General features: G+C 42.6%; 1 protein-coding gene across 1 annotated transcript in view; it reads right to left on the bottom strand.

Annotated features, from left to right (window-relative positions):
• lamc3 (laminin, gamma 3) overlaps nt 1–24397 on the bottom strand; it is a 97259-nt gene that overhangs the window by 20565 nt on the left and 52297 nt on the right. The window contains exons 10-12 of the mRNA XM_062412181.1: nt 20635–20833; nt 9860–9963; nt 7063–7290 (exon numbers count right to left, since the gene is read on the bottom strand). Of these exons, the coding sequence (XP_062268165.1) occupies nt 7063–7290; nt 9860–9963; nt 20635–20833 (531 nt within the window). The remainder of the gene's footprint in view (nt 1–7062; nt 7291–9859; nt 9964–20634; nt 20834–24397) is intronic.

A 24397-nucleotide genomic window follows, 5' to 3' on the forward strand; every position in this document is an offset into this window, starting at 1 on the left:
AGATGCATGTGACCACCCTGTTCTAATGAAGGGGAGAAGGAAGCAAGACAGAAAGAGAGAGAAACTTTGTGTCTGCCGCTCTAAAGCCTCCAGGGTAGAAAATCTGCTGCAGGACTGTTTGAGGGCGATGTTGCTCTCTAATTCAACACAGATATGCTGCCAGTGCCGGCAGCTGCAGATGTGGCTTGTCAGTGGGGCCTGAATGAGTGGACTGCTCCAGAGGAGAGAGGGAGGCTGTTGAAAGAAACGAGGAGGGGCCGTATATATTCTGTCCACCCCCGTGCATAATCTGCACAATACGGATGACTGGGGAAATATGTTTTGTCACCTTGCGACTGTGGGAAATAAATGCATCAATTCCTGTTTTGTGTACAGAGGCTGTCAGCCAAATTGTTATGGCCAAGGCCCTCGGGTGTCGGGGACGGGAACATGAACAACAGTGGCTGCAGCTCATGTTGTCTCAAAGGTTCTGAGTCACCTATACAGGAGCTATGTGAACCTTTTCCTGTGTACTTTACACACATGTCAATGCATTCATGGAACTAATGGAAGCAGATAATTATCATAGATTAAATGTGTTTAACAATTACATCTTTATTCATTTCATTTAACAGCTGGGGTGAGACTTTCCCTCACAACTTTTGATTGCACTTTCAACTTTCTACATGCATTGTCAGTCGGCCATGTTGGATTCATGGTGCCCTGAAGATGTCCTTTAAAGCATTTTTTATGACCTAATTTTTCATCTACTGCAAACAAGTCAAATTTTTGTGAAATATCACAAAGGTTTAAGGTCATTCATGATTCCCAGATGAAAATGAACCCTAATGATTCCTGGGACCACCTACAGTTATTAATCGCGCCACCATGAGGTTTACGTGTGTTTTGAGTGGAATGCTTTGAAGTATGTGCTGCAACCCATGCTAACGTGCCAGCATTGTTAACATTACACTTGCGAGCATGTTAGCATGCTGTTATTAGCATAGGTCAAAGCAACACTGGGATATAGCCTCACAGAACTACTAGCATAGCTTTTGGGTCAATAAAGTGTAAGAGCACACACTTTCTGCATTGTCTTTACGATAAGCACTACTGCAGAACACACTACAGCATAATTTACATACACAATACCAAGCAAATTTGGCACACAACTATAAAGCTACACAATCAAAGGGGGGCAGTGGAGCTTCTGTTCTCTTGAACCAAATAAAAGGAATTATTTAGATAAATTCCACCTCAATTTATCAAGCTGTAACCATACAAACATGTCGAAATTAGACCGCATTGTTGTCGCTACACCTGCATGTTAACATTAAACTTCAGCAGTCCTGCGAGCATGTAAGCAACTAGGTCAAAGGACAAAAGAAAAAAAAAATCTAAATTAGCCTCTTCTTTGAGTCTCAGTGACTTTCTCCATTGTCTTCAACGGTAAGCACGGCTACAGAATACGCCATAGTATCATTTACATACAAAATACTATACTAGTTTGGCACAAAACTATAATTGTATGTTTATTGATTTCAAAAGACAAACAATCAAAGGCTACACTGCAGCTTTTGTTTTTTATTGTTAAAACCAAACAGGCGGAATAATTTGTTTAATTTCCTTTCAGCTTATCAATGACTCTATTAAAGAGAAACATCAGTTGGGCTAAAAGTTATTGACCAAATCCTTTTGTGTAGATTTATAAGGTTTGTATGATTGACTTTAAATGAAACCACAGGTTTTCACCCCATATCATGCAGTTATGAAGAAGTTCCTCTTTGGTCAGCTATATTCTGCTGACCACAAATACCTGGATGCCGCATGTGCATCCGATCCACAAATCCTAGCATAAATAAAGGCTTCTTGTTCCTTGATCTGTTTCGTAACAGCATATGCATGTTTCTGGCTTTGACATTTGTGTGAGGCCAAATTTCTTGAATAATGCACAGTGGTTTTGTATAGCTAAATGTCACGCCCACTGCGGTCTGCTGGAAGAGGATGAGAAATGGAGGCTTATTTGGTCTCTGTCTGCGGAGGGGAACGGACGACCAGGGGCTCCTGCAGCGAAATGCATCGAAGTCGTCCTAATAAAGGCCATCACGCAGAATACCTGTCTCATTGTATCACTTAGGGTGCGGATAAAGAAATTACAATGCATGGGTAAAACAGAGAATACTGTGAGTCAGTGTTTACCAACAAAGTGCCGCTTTACAATGAGAGAGAGGAAGCCAGGGCGTGCATTTCCCACATGCCTGCTTAAATGCCATCTTCAGCCCTCAGAGGTCATTAGTTACAAAAATCTATGGGAGAAAGTTGAGGCAGACAAACTGATGCGCAGTGAAGCTGGCGCCTGCGCTGGCTTATTCAACCCGCTAATCTCTCTGGTGGGTTGTGTTTGTTGCGGGCTAAGCCCCGAGATGCCTGGCCTGTATCAGCCTGATGGGATACAAGCAGCGACAGCGGGGGGAAAAGGAAGTGAGAAGGAGCAAAAAAAAAAAGAAGAAAGATGGATGTAGTCAGCTTGAATGAATCTCACCATGTAATTTCTTCTGCTGATCCTATTCAGTACGCTTTACTTATCTGCTCACAACCAGCATATTCGTTTCAACACAAAAATAAACAGAATGATAGACAATGTGCACACTCTGCCTGCCTGCCTTGGTTTCTAGGCACACAGTATGAGATCGCTGATTTGAAGAGGTTTCAGATTTTTCCCTCTGTGAGTTTAGGCAAAAAAAAATATTTTGCAGAACCAAGCTAGTGCTGCTCAAAAGAACAAGTTTCCTGTGTCTAAAAATAGCCAATAAGAAAAGAACCTTGAATGTATGTAAGCACTGTATCTGTGTATTAGGCACATATCAAAGGAAAAAGAAAGCTTGACATTTTTAGAAGGATTTCATGACAATAAAGTCGAAATATTACAATAATAAGGTCGAAGAAAGAAAAAAAAGAGGTGTTTTAGATATTATTCCAGTAAAGATACCACTGCAATTTGGTGCTGCACTTCCTTGTAGTTGGGAGACTTGGACTGATTGAAGAAGACTAAGAGTCCACAGCCAGGCTATAGCTGCTCTGTGAGGCTGTAATTGGGCACAGAGGTGCTGCACTTGTCTGTTATAAAGTGCAGCCCCATGACAAATAACACTTGAGTAAATTTCTCAGACTTAAGAACGTGCCTGCGTCTCTATTCACATAACATTTTCACAGGTTGAGGATATGTGTGATTTGACTTTGATGGAGTTTCCCGGTAAATTCATTGTGGACTCGCAGGCACGCACCAGTACCCCCCAAGAGGATATGAGTGTGGAGGACTAACATGGGTCCATTAGGCGAATGGGCTAACAGAGGAGCTCTAATACAGCGCCCGAGCGCCTAATGTCCAGGAGAGAGAACAGCGTCAGGAGCATCATGTGTTTCATTTGTTTCAGTGATTAATGATCCCTCCCCCACAGCATGGCCTGCAGAGAAAATTGAGTGTCTCCATGTTAGCTATACATTACAATCATCTCTCTTCTTCCTCAACACTCCCCCTGGACCTTTGTAAATCATGGCGTGTGCCCAATTTTATGGAAGGTGTGTATGCAATTAACACAGTGTCCACACTTTATGGATGCATATGCACTACACTGGTAATCTGAAACCAAAGTTATGCCCCCAAACTGTGCAACACACACATGGTTTAATATCTAAAGGACATATGTTTGACTTCATCATCCGAGCAGCACCGGCGCTCAGCAGAAGTCGCGACTCGCTCGTTCCACCACAAATATTAACATTTCCAATCTGTTGTGTTGCTCTACAAGCAAATAGGACCGACACGACTCAGGGAGTGTTAATAAATCATGATTATGAAGCACCATTGGCTGCGGCTTCCCCCGGCAGCCAGCGAATAAACTCCATCCCGGTTCCTGTCGGCGGGCACACCCTGCATCATGATGCAAGTCGCTTGGTAATTATACAGCAATTAAGATTCTGATAGGAGAAACAGCAGGTTTGTCTGCCCTCCCGGTGACAGCCGATGAACAGGGTGTCTCTCGTCGGCTTACTTTGATAGCTCCCCTTGACCTGAACTTATAGATTTATGGCCAGCTTGTTTGCTGCATTCTTTGCTAAAGAGGGGCCAGCGGGCCTTCGGAAGATGACATGCCATCATCCATTTCAAAAGGAAAGGCTAATTTTAACTAGCTTCCGTTTGCTGATTATCAGCTAATGCTATTCAAGCCAGGAGCCTCATGCCAAAGGACGCAGCGCACAAGGGATTCTTGATCCATGACTCATCGTGTTCCATATTTCACGCTCATTCATCATTTGTGTGGCGCTATAAATATTTTTGAAAACATCCTGAAAAGCATGTCGGGGAAATAATCTTTCGTTTACGGAGACGCGTCGGGTGCGAATTCTGTCAAAATGCCACTAACCAAAGCCACTTTGCTGTTAAACAGGCTCATTAATAAATACTGCAGCTTTTCTTCCAACAGCTCAGAACGCAATCACAGGTTGTTCAGATCAACCGGGAACTATGACACCTCTTCCGGCACTTTCAACCTGTTTTTTTTATCCAGTGTTTTCCTCTCATATCTGCTCTCACAAGTTCAGGTTGGTAACTAAATCCTCTTCTACAGTAAAACAATTAAAAATCCAACACTGCATGGGGAAAAACAGCATGGATCCACCTTTGAGGATGTTGAGCATTAAGTAACAAAAAAGGAAAGACACCTGCGAAACTCAGGAAGAAAATCCAAAGAGGAGTAAACTTGAGAGGAGTAGGCACAGACGGGAGCCAAGGACGCTGTCAACTTAAATGAAGGTGACTGAAGGGAGCAGTTGCAATCCTATAGCTGAGGAAGAAGTGAGGAGAAGAGAGGCTGACTGGGGAGTCTGGGGAGACGAGAGGAGTCTGACAGACTTGTGTGTGTGAGACCGAGCGAGACAACCAGATTGAGAAGAGACATAAGAGACACAGGAAATCTGCAAGCAAATTAGACATCATTAGCCGAGAGGCGGTTAACAAGTCTAATTAGGGGGGAGGCAGGCAGGCAGTGATACCAGACTTGCTTCCGGACCTCTGACTCACACACACTTGCACACACACTTGCACACTCACTTGCTCACACACACACACACACACACGCGCACACACACACAGACACACACACACACACAGTCATATAAACACACACATAGTCACAAACATAACACACATACAGCCAAAGCTTCAGGCGTCTCCTAACTAGGTCAGATCTCTGAGACTTTAAGTTGGAGGGTGGGAGAGGGAGATCGAGAGGAAGAGAGAGATTCAGGAAAGATAAAAGACGGAGGATGAGACCTGGGAGGGGATAGTTGTCTGCTCTCGGTGAGATGGAGAGACTTGTTTAAAGCTGTGAGAGAGAGATAGGAAAACTCAGAGAGACTGCATCTAGTACACACCAACAGATACACACATGTATAAATAACTGCATCCAGGTTGTTTACACACCCAACAGCTGTTGTTTTACTTCTGTCACTTACTTGACGTCGCGTTTAGGATATGAACCTGAAAGACTGCCGTTGTTATCTCCCGTAAAAAATGTCAGGTGCATTAAATTCCCTCCTCTAGTTCGCCTGTTATTACAAAGATTAGCTGTGTGAGATGAGGGTATTGCTGTATTAGTACAGCCATCCAGTTCTCATTTTGAGTGATGGCTTGCCAGTGCCCCAGAGGGATGACTGAGTTATGTTCCCCTTGATGCGATGATGACTGAATGTCAGCTCTGGAAAGACGGGAAAAATGCTTCAGTCGAACAGCCTGCATCTCTTTTCTGTTTCCCTCTGCTCTCTCACGGGCGCAGTGACAGAAAATATTGTCTCAACAACCTCTGATGATCCCTCATCTCATGTAACTCTGGCTGGATGCTTCAGAGGAATGGCTTTATTGTCCAACTAGCAACTTGGACCGCTTTTATGTCATACGATACCATTGTTGCGACTCCAAATTGCTCTGTTACCAATAAGAAAATGTTGTCATATCCAGTCCCGAGAGCAGCAGCAGTGAGCAGTGACTTGTGAAGTGGTCGGCCTTTTAAATCACTTTGTGAAAACGCTCTAAAGTTACTCGAGCTACAGTATGTTATGTTGGGATTTAGTGTAAAATGGGAAGTTATGATTTTTACCCTGTGCGCCGGCTTAGCTGGAAGCGGTGTATTGTTTTCTCCCTTGTGTGTTTGTGTGTGTGTGTGTGTGTGTGTACAAAACAACCCAACAACGTACGGATGGATGGATTTTCATTAAACTTGGTGGAATTATTACTTGTGAGCGAATCTCCAGATGATTCAGTTTTAGAGCTGATCGGTCAAAGGTCAAGGTCCGAAAAACACAAGATTTGTTTGCAAATAATAAGCCAAGAAAGAGTATTTGGAACTTATATTGATCAGAAAATGATCCAACATCATATGATGTCATATTTCAAAGCCACGATGACATTAAAGTAATACACAGTTAAAAAAAAAGGCATCACTCTGTGCGTCTCTCTGCATCTTAAAGGACTATAGACACAACCTAAATCTTATTAAAATAAAAATAAAAAATGTATAATAATGTTATCATAAAGAATAATAATGGATCAACCTCCTTGTTTGTTTAGTCACCGCTGGTGACCCACAAGATACATGTTGTTAGAAGATAAATCTTTCTGCTAATGATGTGTCAGTTGCAACAAGACTTAAATGCTACAAGATGGAGACTGGGAAACACAAACACAGTAAATCATTCCAGATTGTAAACTGTAAACATAGCTTTACCTTATGTGTCAAGTTTCACCCGATACACTCAGTGAATAAAGCCAGAGCAGACACGATACGGCTGTTATCACAATCTTTGAAACAATGCCCATGACTACTAAATATTCTGCAATTGATTTATTATTTCACCTTTTCAGGCTTTTCTACCTCAGCAGCAGTCATTGAAACAGAAACACTGTGTCACTGTTTGTCAATGAAGTGACACCAAAGTCATCATGCCTGCTGACATTTTTTCCAGATTTGCTATTTGAACACAGTTGTGTTTAAGTTACAAATATACTGTAAATGTTAAATTTATTACCCGTCTCTGGATGGCAGGTTCCGTGCTGGTGGCAGCTGCACGGCACGCATGTTGAGAAGGACTCCCTCGCAGGGACTTCCCACGTGAATCCCGGGGCGCAGCGCTCGCAAAACTGCCCTGCGAAACCTGGGGGGCAGGAGCAGGATTCCACCCATGGAGCAGGAGGGCTGGCCGGACCAGGGGAGATTAAAGCCGAGGTCAGGGAGACACCGCGAAGCTGGGATGTGTCTGGAGAGGAAGGGAGAAAGGGAAAAGATGAGAAGACTGCTTAGTCATAAATTGGACACTTAAAGAAGTCCGCAGTCAACTGATAATTGTCACCCGAGAGACTTGTTGAAGTGTTTGGGCACCTTTTCCCTGGAATGAGGGGTATGCATATGAATGTGTGTGTGTCTGAATCTCATTAAACAGTAGGTTATTAGCATTTGTTGCAGTGCTGTCCCTCTCTCCCTGTCTCATTACAGGTGCTGGCCTATGTTTACAGTTTGCAGTCTGACACACACACACACACACACACACACACTCACACACAAAACACACAATAATAGGTTCATCCACCCACATGCAGGGAAGTGGCACACTTAACGCTCACTCACACAGGCACATGCAGGCAGCCACACACGCACGCGCACAGGCACACACGCATGCATGCACACCAACCAGGTAATCTTTGATATAGCAAATGAATAAATAGATGAAGCCAAGCAAGGCGAGAAGAAAAAAGGAGACAGAGGAGAGTCGGTGGTGGTCTGTCAGACGTGCCGCTCCTTCGGGCTTTTCAAGATCTCTCTCTCCTCTCATGAATAGTGATGGGGCAGGACATCCTGAGCCGAATCACTTTCATCCTGTTCTCTCTAAACCACAGCCACTGAAAACAAATCTGTATTTCGCCCCAGAGAATGCGGGAGACGGACAGATGGACAGATGGACAGATGGACAGATGGACAGATAGACGGATGGACGGAGAGGAGAGTGTGAATGAGCAGCTGCATAACAGGGAAAATCACAATCAAAGAAACAGTGAGGAGCGAGAGAGTGGAAGAAGCAGAGGAGAGGATGGACCTTGACTTCTAACAAGTCGGGATCCAGCCATTCCTTCAGCGCTGATGAAACCCGGTCCGTGTGCAGCTCTGAAGGATAATGAGTGGCCGGCTCTCTCCTCTTCCCTTTTCAAAACTCGCCTCGGTCTCTACCTTTCACTCTCCGCAACCCCTCTGAATCCTATTAGCTCATTTAAAAGGGGGATAAATGTGTGATTTCAGTTAATTAAACACTTTTCATTTTAAGGCACACTGTGCAAGTTCGACCGATCCATCCTTCCTCCCAGGAACCTTGTCAGACAAGTTGACTTTAAGTTCCCTTGACTGCCTCCCCGCCAATTAGGACACTTTCGGCCTCTTCAGGTACCTGTAAATTAAGTCCATGAGCCACCGATTTCTCTTAGACGCCCAATATGGCCACTCTCAGGTCAAAATGTAATTTATTCTGGCAGAGAAAATGAATGGCTCGCCGTGACTGCCGTAGAAGCGTGTCTTTATAGACCTAAAACAACTCTCATTTAAAATAACACATTTCTGTCCTTCGAGTCACACTGCGGTAAAGAGAGACATTTAAAAAGTAAAGGAGAGCAAGAGATGAAAACGGGAGAAAAGAGGAGATGAGAACTTTAAGGGAATCTGATATTAAAAGTTTCTCAGCTTCCCCCCCCCCTCCCCAATGGATGTGGTGCGAACTGTGTGCTTGACTTTGTTTGCACTTTCATGTGGGTGGTTGGGTGGTTACAGGAAACCAGTTAGATGGAATATGCATGACTGTGCTTCTGTGCCTCTACCAACTTCTGCGTCTGTCTTTTTTTGCACGCCCAAGTGCACGTAGCTAGCTACACGCCAGTGAGTGTCAGACCGCCTGCACTGCCTGCAACTAATTAAAACGGGTGTTTTTTTTTGGCCAGCTGTTCTGTCTTGCCGGTGCCTTAATCCGCCATAATGCCGCTCAGATCCTGCCCGCCCTTTACAATGCAGACCATCAGATGGAGAGGGAGGAGGAACGAGATAAAAATAAGAGGAGGATTTCCAAGGAGGAGTTACAAACATCTGGGAATAAATGTCCTGTTTTCTGCTAAGCCAGATTTGGAACAGTCAAACTTGTCCCTGAACACAAACACTGTTTGGTACAGATTAAACAAGCTGTGCCGTTCATTCGGAGATGAAAATATTTTTTTTTATTCCACTTGATAGCAATGTGAAGGATTTGAAATATTCTGTGGCACAGTGACTGTTGTTTTTGACAACGGCCATGCGCCTAGGTATGCGACAGTGAACAACAACAACAACACATAAGGTATACTCTCAGTGCATACTCAGTCATGTTGTGATAGTCACCCTGAACAGCATTAAAAATGCATAGATCCCACAGCATTGAATGTACATAAAGAAGGACGGCACATCTCCACTTCCCCTCTCAGTCCAGAAAGGAAGAGAAAATATCCCAGATACAAATTCTACCAACTTGAGTCAGTCTCAGCTGTCAATCATGACATTTCAACTGGTCTTTATAGCATCAAATAACTAGTTGAAACTAAACTTGCCTGAAACATTTGTGTACTTTGAGTTTTTATTTTGGGCACTGCCCCATCCACCGGCGTGGAGGAGGCAGGATGTATGACCTTTGCTGCCGCCAGCCACCAGGGAGCGATCAAGACACTTGGGCTTTACTTTGTGCTAGCTGCCAGTTCGTCCATCTTCATATACGATAGCAACATCTGTGCACACACTAGTACACACAAACACACACTTACAATTGTTTCCTCCGGCGTTGCTGATGCTGATGGCAGTCAGGTTGTGCAGGAGCTGCTGGAACTGAAAGGGCGACAACGCAGGCTTGAATCGGGACTCGTGGAGCCTGGGGAAATGAGAAAAGAAAAAGAGAGGATTTACAGTGTGTTTGTTCTGTGCGTTCAAATACAACTAAACTCTGATTAAACAGCAGAGGCGCCAAATGTTGAAAACCTCAACAGAGTAAATTTGTTTGTCAGGCTGATTTATGTACAACTGGAGTGGCTTTTGGAGCTATTTAATTACTCTCCATAACTAACTAGGAGGATATAAAAATGCCCTGGCACACATGCGGTTGATTTTTTATGGTAGGCTATATAAAGCGTAAGAAAAAAAAAACTGAATGTGCTGACTTCAACACATATTCAAGGTCTTGATCACTGAGCTCTGCCGTCTGCTGAAGGATGTTCTGCAAAGCCAGACTGTGCGGCGGACATCTGCCCGTTTTACTCCGGGTGTCATGCACTGTTTCCATCTTGATGACAGGTGCTGTGTCAGCTCCACACAGCTGATGTTGTGTTACAGTGCCCCCCCCACTATCGTTTGAAGGTCCCAAAGGAGAGGAGTGAACAATATATTCCTATAATCTGCATGTAGGGAACAAAATAATGGATGACAATTTTTCAATCAGGGAAAAAGAAAAAGTAGGAAACCATTATCAAATTATCATAAACTCCTACATTTCTACTCAGGACACACAAACACAAAGTGAAAAGAACAGCATAGATACATACAAAAAATACTGTACTCCTAATGCAACTGAACCACAAGAGACATTCTAATTCACAGTGAAGTGTGTGTGTGTGTGGGGGGGGGGGGGGGTCATTCCCGCTGTGCCTTAGTACTTCAGTGGGAGAGCTATAGTTACAGAATGCGCGGCAAATGGCAATAAATAACGGTGAGCCATTATAAGCGATCAATACAAATAATAAAAAACATAATCGTTTCTTCAACGTATGACATTTGCCGCAGACATGATAACAAGACGGACAAAGCCACGGGCAAGGCAGATAGATCGAAATGAACGTTGTTGTTCCTTAAATAAAATTCCACTTGGTTTGAACATTGTTGGAAACACTTTGGATAATACAAGTGCACAAGTCATCAAAATATATAACATAGGTTGTGATATTATATCTTAACAGGCTCCATTGTTACCCCCATCAATAACACATAGTGAATAACTTCTAGATGCACCACTTGTGTGGCTCCATGGAAAGCCATACTGGTCAACACACATTGGTTTGGACTGAAACTGAAACTATGGGAATAACAGCCATACAGGTTTGTGCAGATATGCAAGGGAGTAACACATTCGGCTTTTGCAACCTGTAAACCATATTGCATGTGTGTTGCAATCATAGGCTTAAGGAATAAAATGGAAAACCTCCGTTTACCGGGCCTTTCATGTATAAGTGTTCAGGGGGCCGCCATTTTATTAAGCCAATTGTTTTCAGCCTCTAACACTTGTTTTAATGCTTTATTTTGCAAATGGCCTCTGTCTCAGATTCACATTTACACTGTTTGTATGAGAACGTGTACGTGTGTGTGCACATGCGTGTGTGGATGCACATTCCTGGCATGCCATGCAGACTCTCCATTGAAGCGGCGGGTCCTTGTTCCCTGGCCTAACATGTAGGCACGGTAATAAAGAGAGGCAATTACATACTGGGCCTGAAAGCCATGGTAATGGAGCTGGTCAGACGGCGATAAGCAGAGTGTGCATGAAAGTGAACAAACTCCATGTCATGCTTTCCCTATGGAGCGCCACTGTCCCTGTTAATCAGCACCGAGCAGAGCTCAGAGAGCCACACTGTAATTAAGCCTGCACCGCGGAGGATGAGTGGAGATCATCAAGAGAGAAAAGCCCCAAAGAATACTGGACACACACACGTACACACACAGTTTACAGAGTGTGTTTGTGTGTGTGTGTGTGGGGGGGTATCCTTAGAGAAAAGCACAGATGAAGATGCAAGGTGAGCAAGAAAGCAAGACATAAACAGTGTGTGGGGGGAACAGACACAAAGAAATGATAAGGTACTGGGATGGTAAGAAAAGCATGCCAGGGATTTGAGAGATAATAAAAGAAATACAATAAAGATAAGTTACAGAAAATAAAACATATATAGTGGCATTGTAATAGTCTAATTGTGTCAGGCTGCCTTAAAGAAACACTTTATATTCAGATTTATATAAATGCAAATACATATTGTTACAGTGTGGACAAGACTTGACTTAATAAATATTTAAAAATACTCTCAAAAGCCCTGTTCTAGTCAAATAAGCTTATTAAGGCATTTCAAGCCAAACGACAGTTCAGCGAAAAAGTGCATTTACTTTGATACTGTACTTAAGTACATTTTTTATGTATCTCTACTCAAGTATTATTATTTTAATTTGACATATTCATAATATGCAGTGTTGTCTTTATTAATATGACTGTCTTTACTATTTTTCGGTTGAACCAATTAAAACAGAAGCCAATGATGGTTGACATAGTTGCAATTGGTAGCAGGATACATTCTGTACTTTTAGAAAAGTTAATGTGGTACTTTTACAGTTCTTTTCTGGAGCAAATGTCTGTCTATTTATTTGTACTTTTACCCAAGTAAAATGTTAGCGTGCTTCTTCCTCCAGTGGTTATATGTCCTGTACTCAGAATACGAACTACCTCCATCAGGTAGAAGCTCCAGGGTTCAAAATAAATACCAAAAGAGATACGTGACTTCGAGTGCATTTGAATGTCTGCTTATATTGTATATAATCCTTAAATATGGGAAGCGGGAGCTGTTATTCACATGAAACAATTTCTTGTGCAACCCTGAGGTATTGTTAATACAAGCAGAACAAGGACTGAGTTTTTGGTCTGGGTCTGTTACACCATTAGAAATAAATCATATAATAAAGCACATGGTAATTTGATGTTTCTCCTGATTCTGTCACCTATAGTAAGCATTTCATTTTGGCAGCGATGTCTGTTTTCTGTTCAATATATTTAACCGGCCCTGATCTATGATCAAAGTCACAGAATTTTTGAAAGATGACAGAAATGAGCGCTGTGCCAGATGGAGAAAATGCCGCTCTACAATACTACTGCTCTCCTGACTGCTGCGAATTGGCCCGCTCCCATTTCATTTGAGCAGTTTTTCTGAAACGCTTCTTTTGGCCGTTTGAAAAGTGGACAGCTGATCGCCGGTGAATCACTGCATGTAGAGCATTTATCAGTCGATTGTACAAAGTGGCTGAGCATCTGAGGGGCGCCTTGTGGCATAAATCTTACAGCTTCCGAGCTGGAGACGTGCACACGCAGCCAGGAGAAGGGCAATAAAAACGCCTACGGGTTCCAAGGAAACACACAGCCAACTGAGGGAACAGCGGAGAATGGATGCCACCTTACAAAAGCCGTTCACCTCCTCCTCTCATCAATCCCTGCTGCATGAATCCCCAAGCTATGACATATTATCTTCCTCATCAGACTTTGCAATGCTCCATATTAACCAGCTATAGATGCTGGTAAAGCAACTCTGGGGTGTCTGTGTGTAAACAGGAGCATATTGGATGCACATGTTGCACCTCACTGTTGGAAATCCCACTGCCAGATCAGATTAAACTTGCACAAATGTGTGTATGTGATAAAAAATAAAAGCAGGAGGAGACAGATGGAGTACGAGAGAAAGACACAGAGCATACGTGCATGTACTTGAGGACTGTAATGAGATCTGTAGAGAACTCATCCAGAGAGGAACACTTCATGACAGTTTCTGGCTCCCCCACAAGCTCCGCTGAGATTCTCAGAGGGAACCACAGAGCACCTTGAGCCTGTGCTCTTTGTGCTGAGGGGGGGGACTCATTACCGGAGCGCAGACACCAGAGTGTGCCATGGAAGTATTAAGCCTGAAACATGCTTCTGCGACTGCGTCTGCGTCTTTTCACGCCGCTGTGGCGCAAGACTCGTTTTCATTCATGCTTCCCCAACCGTTGCGCGTCTTACAAAGCAATTCCGTGCCAGAACACTAGGCGGAGTAATGCTTTTTGTCGAAGACGACCTTAGAGACGCCTTCTTTCTTCTTCGTCGATTGTTTATTTACAATAAACAATCACTGCGGCTCCTCGTAGCCTTTTTCTGGCGGACAAATCCGCCAGTCAGTGACAGGTTATACAAGTGATCATACTATCGGATATCTTCTGCCAAGTGCTCTTCTATTTGGTCCATATTCGTTCTTCTAAATCTTCCGTGATTTCTGCCGGTATTATGGGGCATGAAACCGGAAATGCAGCTCCAGAAGGGATGTAGAGCAGACCAATCACAGCCTTGCGGGCTGAGTGAGCTTGCGGAACTTTGCCGTAAATTTTAGAAAAGGGGGTCGACACCCGTCAGCACGTAAGGAGGGATACATAAGCACGTAAGGGACCCGGAAGGGCTCTTGCGCTTACGGGCCCGTGAAAACGCAGAAGCATGTTTCAGGCTTTAGAGGGGACAAAAGGAAAAAAGCTGTGTCCCATTTTTTTTTGATCAAGGTCAGGGCTTCAGGTTAAGAGGGTGCCCTTTTCCGGAGTCAAAAATAACCAGGCTCAAGTTAGCAAGAGCCTGACGCACAGAATCAAGCTAATGGCGCATCCCAAAAAACATAATCATCAATAAATCATACAATAGTATTATTACTAGTAATGTATTATTATTATACAATTGTTATTAAGTTTACTATCACCAAAAGTAATTGAAAAAGTTTAACTTTAAAAAACAATGTTTCTCTGATGCCCTCTGGCTGCTTGGCTGAGCTGCTGCTAACGTTAGCACAGCTTGTTTTTAGGTCTTCTTCAGTGATCATGGTTAATGAGGTTTTTACAGAGAGCTTGGGTGGAAAAAGGATGAGGACTGTTTTTTTGCTCAGACCTGTTATCTGGTAATGTAGGATCTAGAAGACTGATGACTAAAATCATTCATCCAGTAAAAGATTTTAAGGTTTTTAAAAGTGATGGTGAGTTAAAAGAGTAAGAAAGTAGCTGGCTGTCCGGACAGCACCTGGATCTTATGGATCTTTCCTAGCACCTGACGTTGGGGAATACCAAGTTTCTACAAGACTGAAATGGCCTTTGCCCAGTTCATTTTCCACGACCATAGGAAAGTATAGTGTATCGGCTCCTGCCCAAAACTGCCAACAATCATAGAACGATAAGCAACCGCTCTATGGAGCCTTCGATGCAATCACAAGCCGATCCTGTAGGTTTCTTCTTTACAACATTTATCAAATCAGACATTTCCTCGCCAAGGATTCTGCTTCATCTGGATTAGTGCGCATCCTTTCATTGCGAGACTATCATTTACTTACGATGCTAAAAACCTACATTTTCTTCAACTTATCATTTTCTTGTCATATCTCTGCCTTTAAAGATCCCTTTCAGCAGCAGTTAACAGTCTGCTGCACGTTGTTTTCACTCAGTAAAAGAGTGTGATACCAGCATTGTGTGGAGGCTCTATGGTTAACCCTTGTATTTTGTTCGGGTCTGTGGAACCCGTTTTCAATGTTTGCTAAAAGAAAAACGATGCGATGAATATTTTTTTCAACCTGAGACTCATTGGCCTTGGCTCATTTTCTGTGATGAACATATAAAGGAACATATATTCAGTGACTTTACACTGTACACCCCCCCTACACATTTATATAACATATGGGATGTTTGGGTCCACTGGACCCAGGATTACATAAAGTGTTAAATTGTACCAGTTACTGCATCTCACAAGGATTCTGTTGATTCCGCTTTGGATTTGAAAACTCCAGCACGGATAATAACCCCAAAGTATGCAAATAAATGGGTTTGGTCCATCTCATTCCAGCATATTACGAAAACATGCTGTCCCTCCAAATTAGTGCAATCCAGAATGATTTTCTTAATGACAAGTTCGTAAGAAGGCTTGATGTCCTGCACATGAGTCACTGCTATTCATGTCGGCCCTGATTGCACCTTATTACATTGGTAGCCATGCGGGGTGGCTAAAGTGAAAAAAAGACCATTAAATTGTCATCATTTTTTGTCATCCATATGTTGGCTGCTGATGGCCTGGCCTTGATTTGGGACTGGCTGCAGATGAACTTTTTACATAGCTGGCTGATGGTCAATCTCATCCTCTTCTAATCCAAACTCACTGTCAGACTCTGAATTGACAGAAACATGATCTTCATATTCTCTAAACTCTTCACCTTCATTGTCTTCCAAAGAATTTCTCTCTTCAAAAATCATTTATAGATACTGTATCTGTTCATTTGGGCTTGTGTGTAGACTGACACGAGTGGGGTAAATGACAAATATTAACCATAAATGCTGTTTATATGGCTTGTAATTGGGATAAAGTTAAAATCTGTTAAGTATTTTACATATATTGTTGTAGCTGTATTGATTGAAAGACAGAATAATGCGGTGGGTCCACCAGACCAACGAACATTGGCTGGGTGACCTAAACATGAACACCACACAAGGGTTAAGTTTTAATCTAACGCACTGGAACATACTTTGTGCAGCACACAGAGAAGACAATTGAGACATTCCCTGTGCGCAACGTGTCAATCTCCACGTGAGGCCTTAAATTACATTAAACCATTTGCTCTTTCCCTTGGTTTGCTCTAAAAACCCTGGAAAAACAAAGAAAAATAAAATCCCTTCTTAGGAAATAAGAGGGCTTCCAGGGCTGGCTACACGGACAAAGTTAAGTTGTTCAGCAGGCGCTGGAAATGAAAATTTAAGATAGAAATAAATTATAGACAAATTACAACAAAACAGTATGAAGGAGGTGATGAGGGGGATGAGACGGATTACCGGCTACAAGACGCCAGGCCAACCAGGAGAAGAGAACAAGAACATTGCGAATGACTTAAGGCTTTAATCCCACCATCAGGTTCAATGTGGAGACCGGGCCAGCTGCTCCCACTCCCCAAGGTTGACAAGCTTATTGAGATCTCTCTACAACGAAGCGAGTGATTACACTGCCGCTTCCCCACAGACTGTCACACCGGGGTTCACCTCTTCAAACTCAGACTGCCTCCTCCAGCGAGTCACGCCTCCGGATTGTCCACTTAACCATGGAGGGGAGAAAAAAAAAGGAATGTCTGCAGGAGTCTTTCAGGTGAAACCACTGGAGGTCTGATGCGAGATGAAAGGTCCGCTGGAGGATTTCCAGCAGGGAAAGTGGCGGTGGCACAATCCTACGAATAGCTGGAAGGGGTGGGGGGTCATCATTAACAATAAATTGGACTGGCCTGAGAACACAGAATGATCAGGTCAGAGGAGACCGTGGCATTTCACCATGGTACCCGTCGTCTCCTCACCTTTTTGGCCAGAACTTGGACCATCACTTCTCAGCTCACATAAATTTTCTCATTCTCCTTACTTCACTTTGAGCCCATGATTGTTGGTGACTCTGCGTTTCTACTTACCCTGTTTCCGGCACGTGCTTGGTACACCTGACTCGCACAATGCAGCTGGGGTGTGGGGAATGAGATTACTTAAAATGTAATGGCGACACATTCCCAATATATATAAATTGTATTTTTAGTGATAAGTTAACTGCCTGTGTTTGTCTTTTTTATTTACAGGACTTTATTATGGTGTTATATGCACAGGAATTCGTCTTTTTTCTGTCCGTGGATGTCTCTCCTTGCTAAGTCGATTCTCTCTTTCTTTGCAGACCTATCATCTTGTCGTACGTCCAGTGACAATAAAGGGAATCTAGCTATCTACATGATCTTAGCATGGGCCTGAAGGTAGCGCTGCTTTCAGGAAGGACAAGGCTGATATTGTCACTAAGCCACAACACATCAGCTCGAGAATACACGCACATCTTTCCTGGGTCTGTTACCCTTATACTCTGTGAGAAATGTATATTTTAAGTCAGGCTAAGGCTCGTGTGAGGCTTTAAAAATCTCAGACAGGGGAATCAAGCAGGTGTCTTTAAAAGTTACATAGTTTTTTTGTACGACATGTTTACTTGTGTTATTATGACTATAACTCAGAATGGCTCAGGAGGAGGGAGTTTTGCACTAAACCCACTTAAAATAATGTGTCAAATGCACACAGCTGAGGCCTCATTATGATTTGTATCTTAACTATTATAATGAATTATTAAACAAAATTAGGACTGTGGAATTCATTATCAGTACGGACGGGAGGGAATTACAGGCTTTTTCAGTATACAGTACATAAGTACATGTGAGTATTCCTCAAAGAGAAAGTACGAAACAAAACATCTATTTTTTAACTCAACTGAATCTTGCATTAGCTCGGATAAAAGAAAATACACTTGGAAAGTAGCTTAAATAAACTCAGGGACATGGCGCAGTAAAAATGGAAATGCTGGGAGTCTCAAGACCATCAGTGCTTTTGTTTCATTTTCCAATTAGAGACGCTAATTAACCATCTACAACACAAACACGCTATTACAACTGACACGTGTACAACTTAATACAATCTAACAGGGAGAAAACAAGGAGCAGACTGCCAGCAGAGGCTAATGCAAACACCATCAGCTCCGTGTGACAGGAACTGTGCCGCAGCTTGAGTTTGAGTGCTGCTATCTTTATTAAAATATCCAGCCTCTGATTGCTGCAGTATTAACAGTGGTGCACTTATCCTTATATTATATATAATAACTGCAGTAAACCTACCTCCAAAGTCTAAATAATAATATGTATTTCAGATATAAAGTAGTGGTGAAAAATTACAAAATCTGCAATCAGACGAGTTTATATTGGTCTGTGTATTTGGAGGTGTATGAATGTGAGTGTGCTTCTATAGCAGGTGTGGGAGGCTATAGAGTCCATTATACCCACTTTGACATTTGAAAGCCACAGCTCTTAACAGCAAAGTGCTGCTGAAGGTCAAAGGTGTTTCAACTCATAAATTTGTGGATGAAAAAAAAAATCTGAACAAAATTTTAATTCAAACTTAATTGTGCCATTAAGTAAGAAAATCGCTCAGCCAAAACCTGCAGGCTTCATTGGACCAAGCCATTTGCATGCGGGGTACATCACACACACACACACACACACACACACACACACACACACACACACACACACACACACACACACACACACACACACACACACACACACACACACACACACACACACACACACACACACACACACACACACACACACACACACACACACACACACACACACACACACACACATTCTCGTGTGGAGTTATCTAGAGTATGAATAGTAATATGATTAAACATATTCTGTGTTTCTAGAACAAATCTTCAGAACCCATGTTACAAAGTGCTTTACATAACACAATACATTTAACGCCAGACTAGAACTACTTGCCCTGGTATTGTTTGTCTCTGTCCACCATATTTGTTTCTCTAGACTCATATGAAGTCACTGTGACCATTGAGCACTGAATTCTAATCAGTTACCCGCCAGTCCAAGAGACAACTGGACTCAGTGACCTTGAACTGTGACTTCCCAGATCTAATCACTTCATCATTTAATCTAAGTGAACATTTGTACAAATTAGTTCAAGAGATATTGTTCCTATTGTTTGACCCTGGCCTTTGACCTTTGACAGCCAAATTAAACTCAGTTCATCTTTGAGTCAAACTGAACATTTGCTTCCAACCCGGAAATATAATCCGTCCCCCTGCTGGCCGTCTCCGATGCAGCGGCATTAAAAATCCATGTAAAAATAATGCATTTGTATTAATTCACATGCATGATCTTCATAAGAACATTTTGGTGCAATATCATTTATATTCTACTTTGCCTTTACCTCCCTCAGCAGCCCAGTTTTCTCATTGATTTCCATACTTTTCATTTGACTGGCTGAAGCTGCTTGTTTCCAGTAAGAAACCCTGGTTTTGGCATATTAGCACCCACTACCCACATACTGTACCTTCCGGCAATGGCCTCCACATATTCACAGCATCCATGTGCTCTGCTTGCTGTTTCCTTAATCCACTTAGCTCTCCTTTCCCTGCTCCGACATGATCTCCGTTCCAGCAGGACCCCCCTCTTCTGCCCCCTGGAGGCTCACAGTGGATCGACATCCCCACTTTAGTCAGAATATCAGACTGTAATGAGCTTAATTTGATGCCGAAGGACCCAATATCCTCCTCTCAGCTCTCACTTTATCTGTGGACCAAATTTTTGGTTTACCATGATCGTTTTAGGTGCACGGTGAATTTCTCCGATGAGTGCAAATTTGATTGTAGCTCCCCTTTACACTCACGACTTGCGACTTTCCACCGCGGCACACATTTCACGTCACTCCGGCAGAGACGATCTGCTAAACGTGTAAAGTGTAAAGTGTAAAAATGGAAATGTAATGCTGCAGCTCGGTACCTGCCAGACCTACATGACAGCCAGCGCACGGGGGAGCTGGCTCATCACTACATTCCTGTCCTGACACCGTGCAGGGACCATGACAGCACAGTCGGTGTGGGTGAGCCGCAGTGGCTACATGGGTATCCAGGACAGTCTTACTCTGCGAGGCTCGATATATATTGTAGCGGAGGAGCGAGTCAGGCAGAGGGGAGAGTCGGATGCAGGGAAAAAACAAACATCACAACATCTATTGTTATGCACGGATTCAGGCAGAGACTTTGGTATTTTCCATGGAGACTCAAGTTCAACGGTGAAAAAAACAAAAACTAAGATAGAAGGGAAGGAAAGAAAGAAAGAAAAACATGTGCACAGACTCACAAACTGACAGCCGCATGCCTGCATCCTCGTACCTGACGACGAAGGAGTGCCACGGGGAGAGGCCGGGGTTGTGGTGGAGCACTGGTTGCGGTGAGAGGTCGGCGGAGAGGTCGATTCCGGAGCCTTGGAGGTGCAGGGCGACGTGGTCGGGCAGCAGCTCGGGGGTCTCGGAGGTGAAGGTGATGGAGAGGAGCTGACCGTAGCTGTGATCATGGCGACCCAGGAATTTCTCTAAAGGGGAGAAGGTTTGGGGTCAGATTATCGAACCAAGTCGGGACCAACTCAACATCAGCCGAATAAAAAAATTAAATTACGACTTCCTTCTTGTGATATTGTGACATTTCTATGATTCAAATAAAAATTATACAGATTTTTGTTTTCTCATTATACATTCCTCAAAACAATATTGTTAGATTATCTCGTAGATTATACTTCTAGATGCTGGCAGTCAGATTTACAGACTGCACTCCCACAACTTTGGCTTGATGAAATAAATAAAGTTTGATATAATGCCCAATTGATGGCCTGATAACAGTCCAGTGGATCTGTATGTATGCGTGTTGTGGTTGAGGCTGAATTAGTATTTATTCAGAAATTAGAAGTTGGAAATATTCTCCCTGCTCCTTTCTCTGTATGCGTTTCTTGAATCCACACGGAGCACCGCAATAGTCAACGTGTAATTACCAGCCCACTCATCTCTGCCTCATTACAGCACATTAACAGGACTTCAAAGAGTCCCCCCCACCCACACATGCTCCCTGTTCCCAGCCCCCCGAAAAGGAAAATCACAAGTTGTACTTAAAAAAAAAAAAAAAGAAAAAAAAGACACACAAGTCTCAGCCGCCCTCACTGTGAAAACATGGGACGACATCACTGCACAGGGCATCAATTGTGCTCTGAAAAAAAGTGAACAGATTAGAACTCTAACGACTTCGCTGGCAGTCAGCTCTGGGTGAGTGAGTGAGGGTGCAGAAACTGACAGGGTGCACGCTTGGTTGCCACCTTGTTTTTGAGTGTAATCGCTTGTGAAGTTCATCCTGAGCTCCTCTGGGGGCCGGGAGGGTGATTCTTGCTTCGGGAGCGGCCTCCTGGAGCAATTCAAACTGTCATCTGATCGTCTAATATCTGCTCAACCAACAGCCCCCTCTTATCCTCTCTGCTCTGTTTATTTGACCCGCACCGCTGTTGTGAGGACCCAGGGTTATGCAACTGAATTGAGCTTGTTGACTGCTCTCTGTAATGTATTACTCAGTGATGTGTTAAAGTTATGAGTTGTTACTTTTTCTAAATTAAAATGCAATTAAATTAGTATTTCAATGAAGTCTTTCTTTCATCATTGCATGAATTTCACAGTCCAGTACATAATCCCATATTCTCCACTCATCACTTAATGCGCTCCATTATACATTATATATACATTATATTGTTTAATTAGTATCCCCACTGTATCATTCATCTGCTTTCGCAGCTGCAGGGACTTAAACTCTTTTTTCTAAATGTGAAGTGACACATACTTTGTCCATTTCCTTTCTATTAAGCTGCGAGTCAAACCGAGCTGCTTCAGCTTCATTTTTACAGCATGAAACGACACATCCCCGCTTTCATCGCAGCTTTCAAACCATTTCAATTTCACTGTGGGGACACACAAATGATTGAAAAGCGAGAAAGTTATTTATCATTGGGCTGCGGGATCAGTATTCGAGCTGAAAGGGGAAATGCTTCAATTACACTCATAATCAATAGCACTTTCTGTTCTCAGTTCAATAAGACATCATTCATGTCAATGTGACTTGAGAATCAATAGAAATAGACAATTACAGCCAATCAGATGCAGGGAAGTGGTTTGCCAGCAACCACTTCCCTGCATCTGATTTGTTTATTTCACGACTACTTCCAAAAAATATTTTCTTATGCACTGTTACAAACTATCTACTATTTCCACAAGCACTTCTTCCAATAAAGACTGAAGACACTGAAGTGTAAACAGCTTCTCCAGTGCCAATTAGCATCAGGTAAAGAAGATGATTAACACTAGCTGCAGTGTAGTTACATAAATAAAGTTGCAGCTTGATAATTAGCTTAGCCACAGGCTTTACGTTAAGATGGTCGACGTGATACGTGAAGCCAAAGCGTCTCAATCACCACCTGGTGGCTGGCTGTGGTATGGGTTATAAATCCTTCCACCTCCATGTCAGTGGATGGGACATCGTTCAAAACTAAAAAGTCAAAGCACACATCATACACATTTTTCGCAAGGATCGTCTCTTTCATTTAGGGTGGTTCTTCTCAAACTGATGAATATCGAGGTGGTTGGTTTGGTTTACCTTAATTCTTTGATGCTATAAAAATGAGTAGAAATGTCATGATTGACTGGCTCACAATTGGTCGAAGGCGTGTATCATTGGCTCCAAATGTGCTGATGACAGTGTTTATATAAAATTGGAAGAAAAATTGTTAATTGGGTTAACTTCCACCAATTCTTAAAAAATAGAAAAACTAATAAAAGATACAAATGGATGAATTAAAATGAATGTGAAATAGGGTTTATTTATTTGATAGAAATAACATAAACAAAGCTCAATATAAAGTAGGGACCTTAAGATGAATATTTTGTTCTTATTTATCAGATATTATTTAACAGATTTTTGTATTGCTTATATTTTTAACGCATCTGATCTAATTGCCTTTTGTTGGTTTCCAAGCTCCATGCAGTTTTTTTTTAAACCTTTTTGTAAAACCTGGACATCATCTCTGTACTCTCTTCCCTCTGCTGTTTATTTGCCATTAAATGAAATGTAGCAGTTCGCACACGCACTCACACTCACACACACACACACACACACGCACGCTCCTTAAACTGCACTCTGTAGAACAGCATCTACCCCTAGATGATCATTGTTGCATTACGTTTACAAATGAGAACAGTCTCAGCGGAGCAATCTTTTTTTTTGTGAGCAATTACCTATATTTGGTCAGTGACGCACTGTAATAGTGAGTAATGTAAGAACTCATGTTCACAGAAAATAAAAGTCAACGAATATTACTTTAGAAATGATTAATAGGAGATATACACCGCACATTCCTTGCATAACGGTGGGTAATGAGCCCAGTAATGCTATTGTGTGACTAAGCTAATACTCTCCCATAAAGTGCCCCCTTACAGTTGTGAGTGGTTATGTTTCAGGTATACCCTGCCGGCCATTACTCTGCTGGGGTCAGTGTGGCATCCTGGGTGTTCTCCCTCTGCCTCTGATGATAGAGGCACCAAAGCAATAATTACTCTCAACCTTAACAGACCATCCAAGAACGGCCCCAGTGGCGGGCACCTCTCCAAAGGCAATGAATCACTATGAAATCACAATTAAAGGATTATTCATGTGTAAGTGATCAAATATCCGTTTATTGCCACGGATTTATATTCATTATTTTATCTCACATGACAAATAGGAGGGAATTAAAAAGTTAAGCCTTCTCTAAATACCACAGTGTACAATCTCTGCGTAGGTGAGAACACTGTATGTTTTTTCTAATATCATAATGCAAAGATTCAATTTCACTTTTTAACATTCAGTTTACTGCTGGACCATTTGTCAACTAATTGAGCAAGCATAACTGAAATATGTGAACTATCATAAACAGTCACTACAATACGCATATTTGCCTCTCTTGCAAAAATGTGTATAATTGGAAATGTATTTGTGAGTAGGATCAACAGAGAGCGTAAGCCGTCACCTACTCCGTCAGCTACACCCTAACCTAGTCCGTAAACTCTGCTGTAACCTACATGCAGGCATG

This window comes from Platichthys flesus, chromosome 19 (assembly GCF_949316205.1).
Source record: "Platichthys flesus chromosome 19, fPlaFle2.1, whole genome shotgun sequence".
Taxonomy (NCBI): Eukaryota; Metazoa; Chordata; class Actinopteri; order Pleuronectiformes; family Pleuronectidae; genus Platichthys; species Platichthys flesus.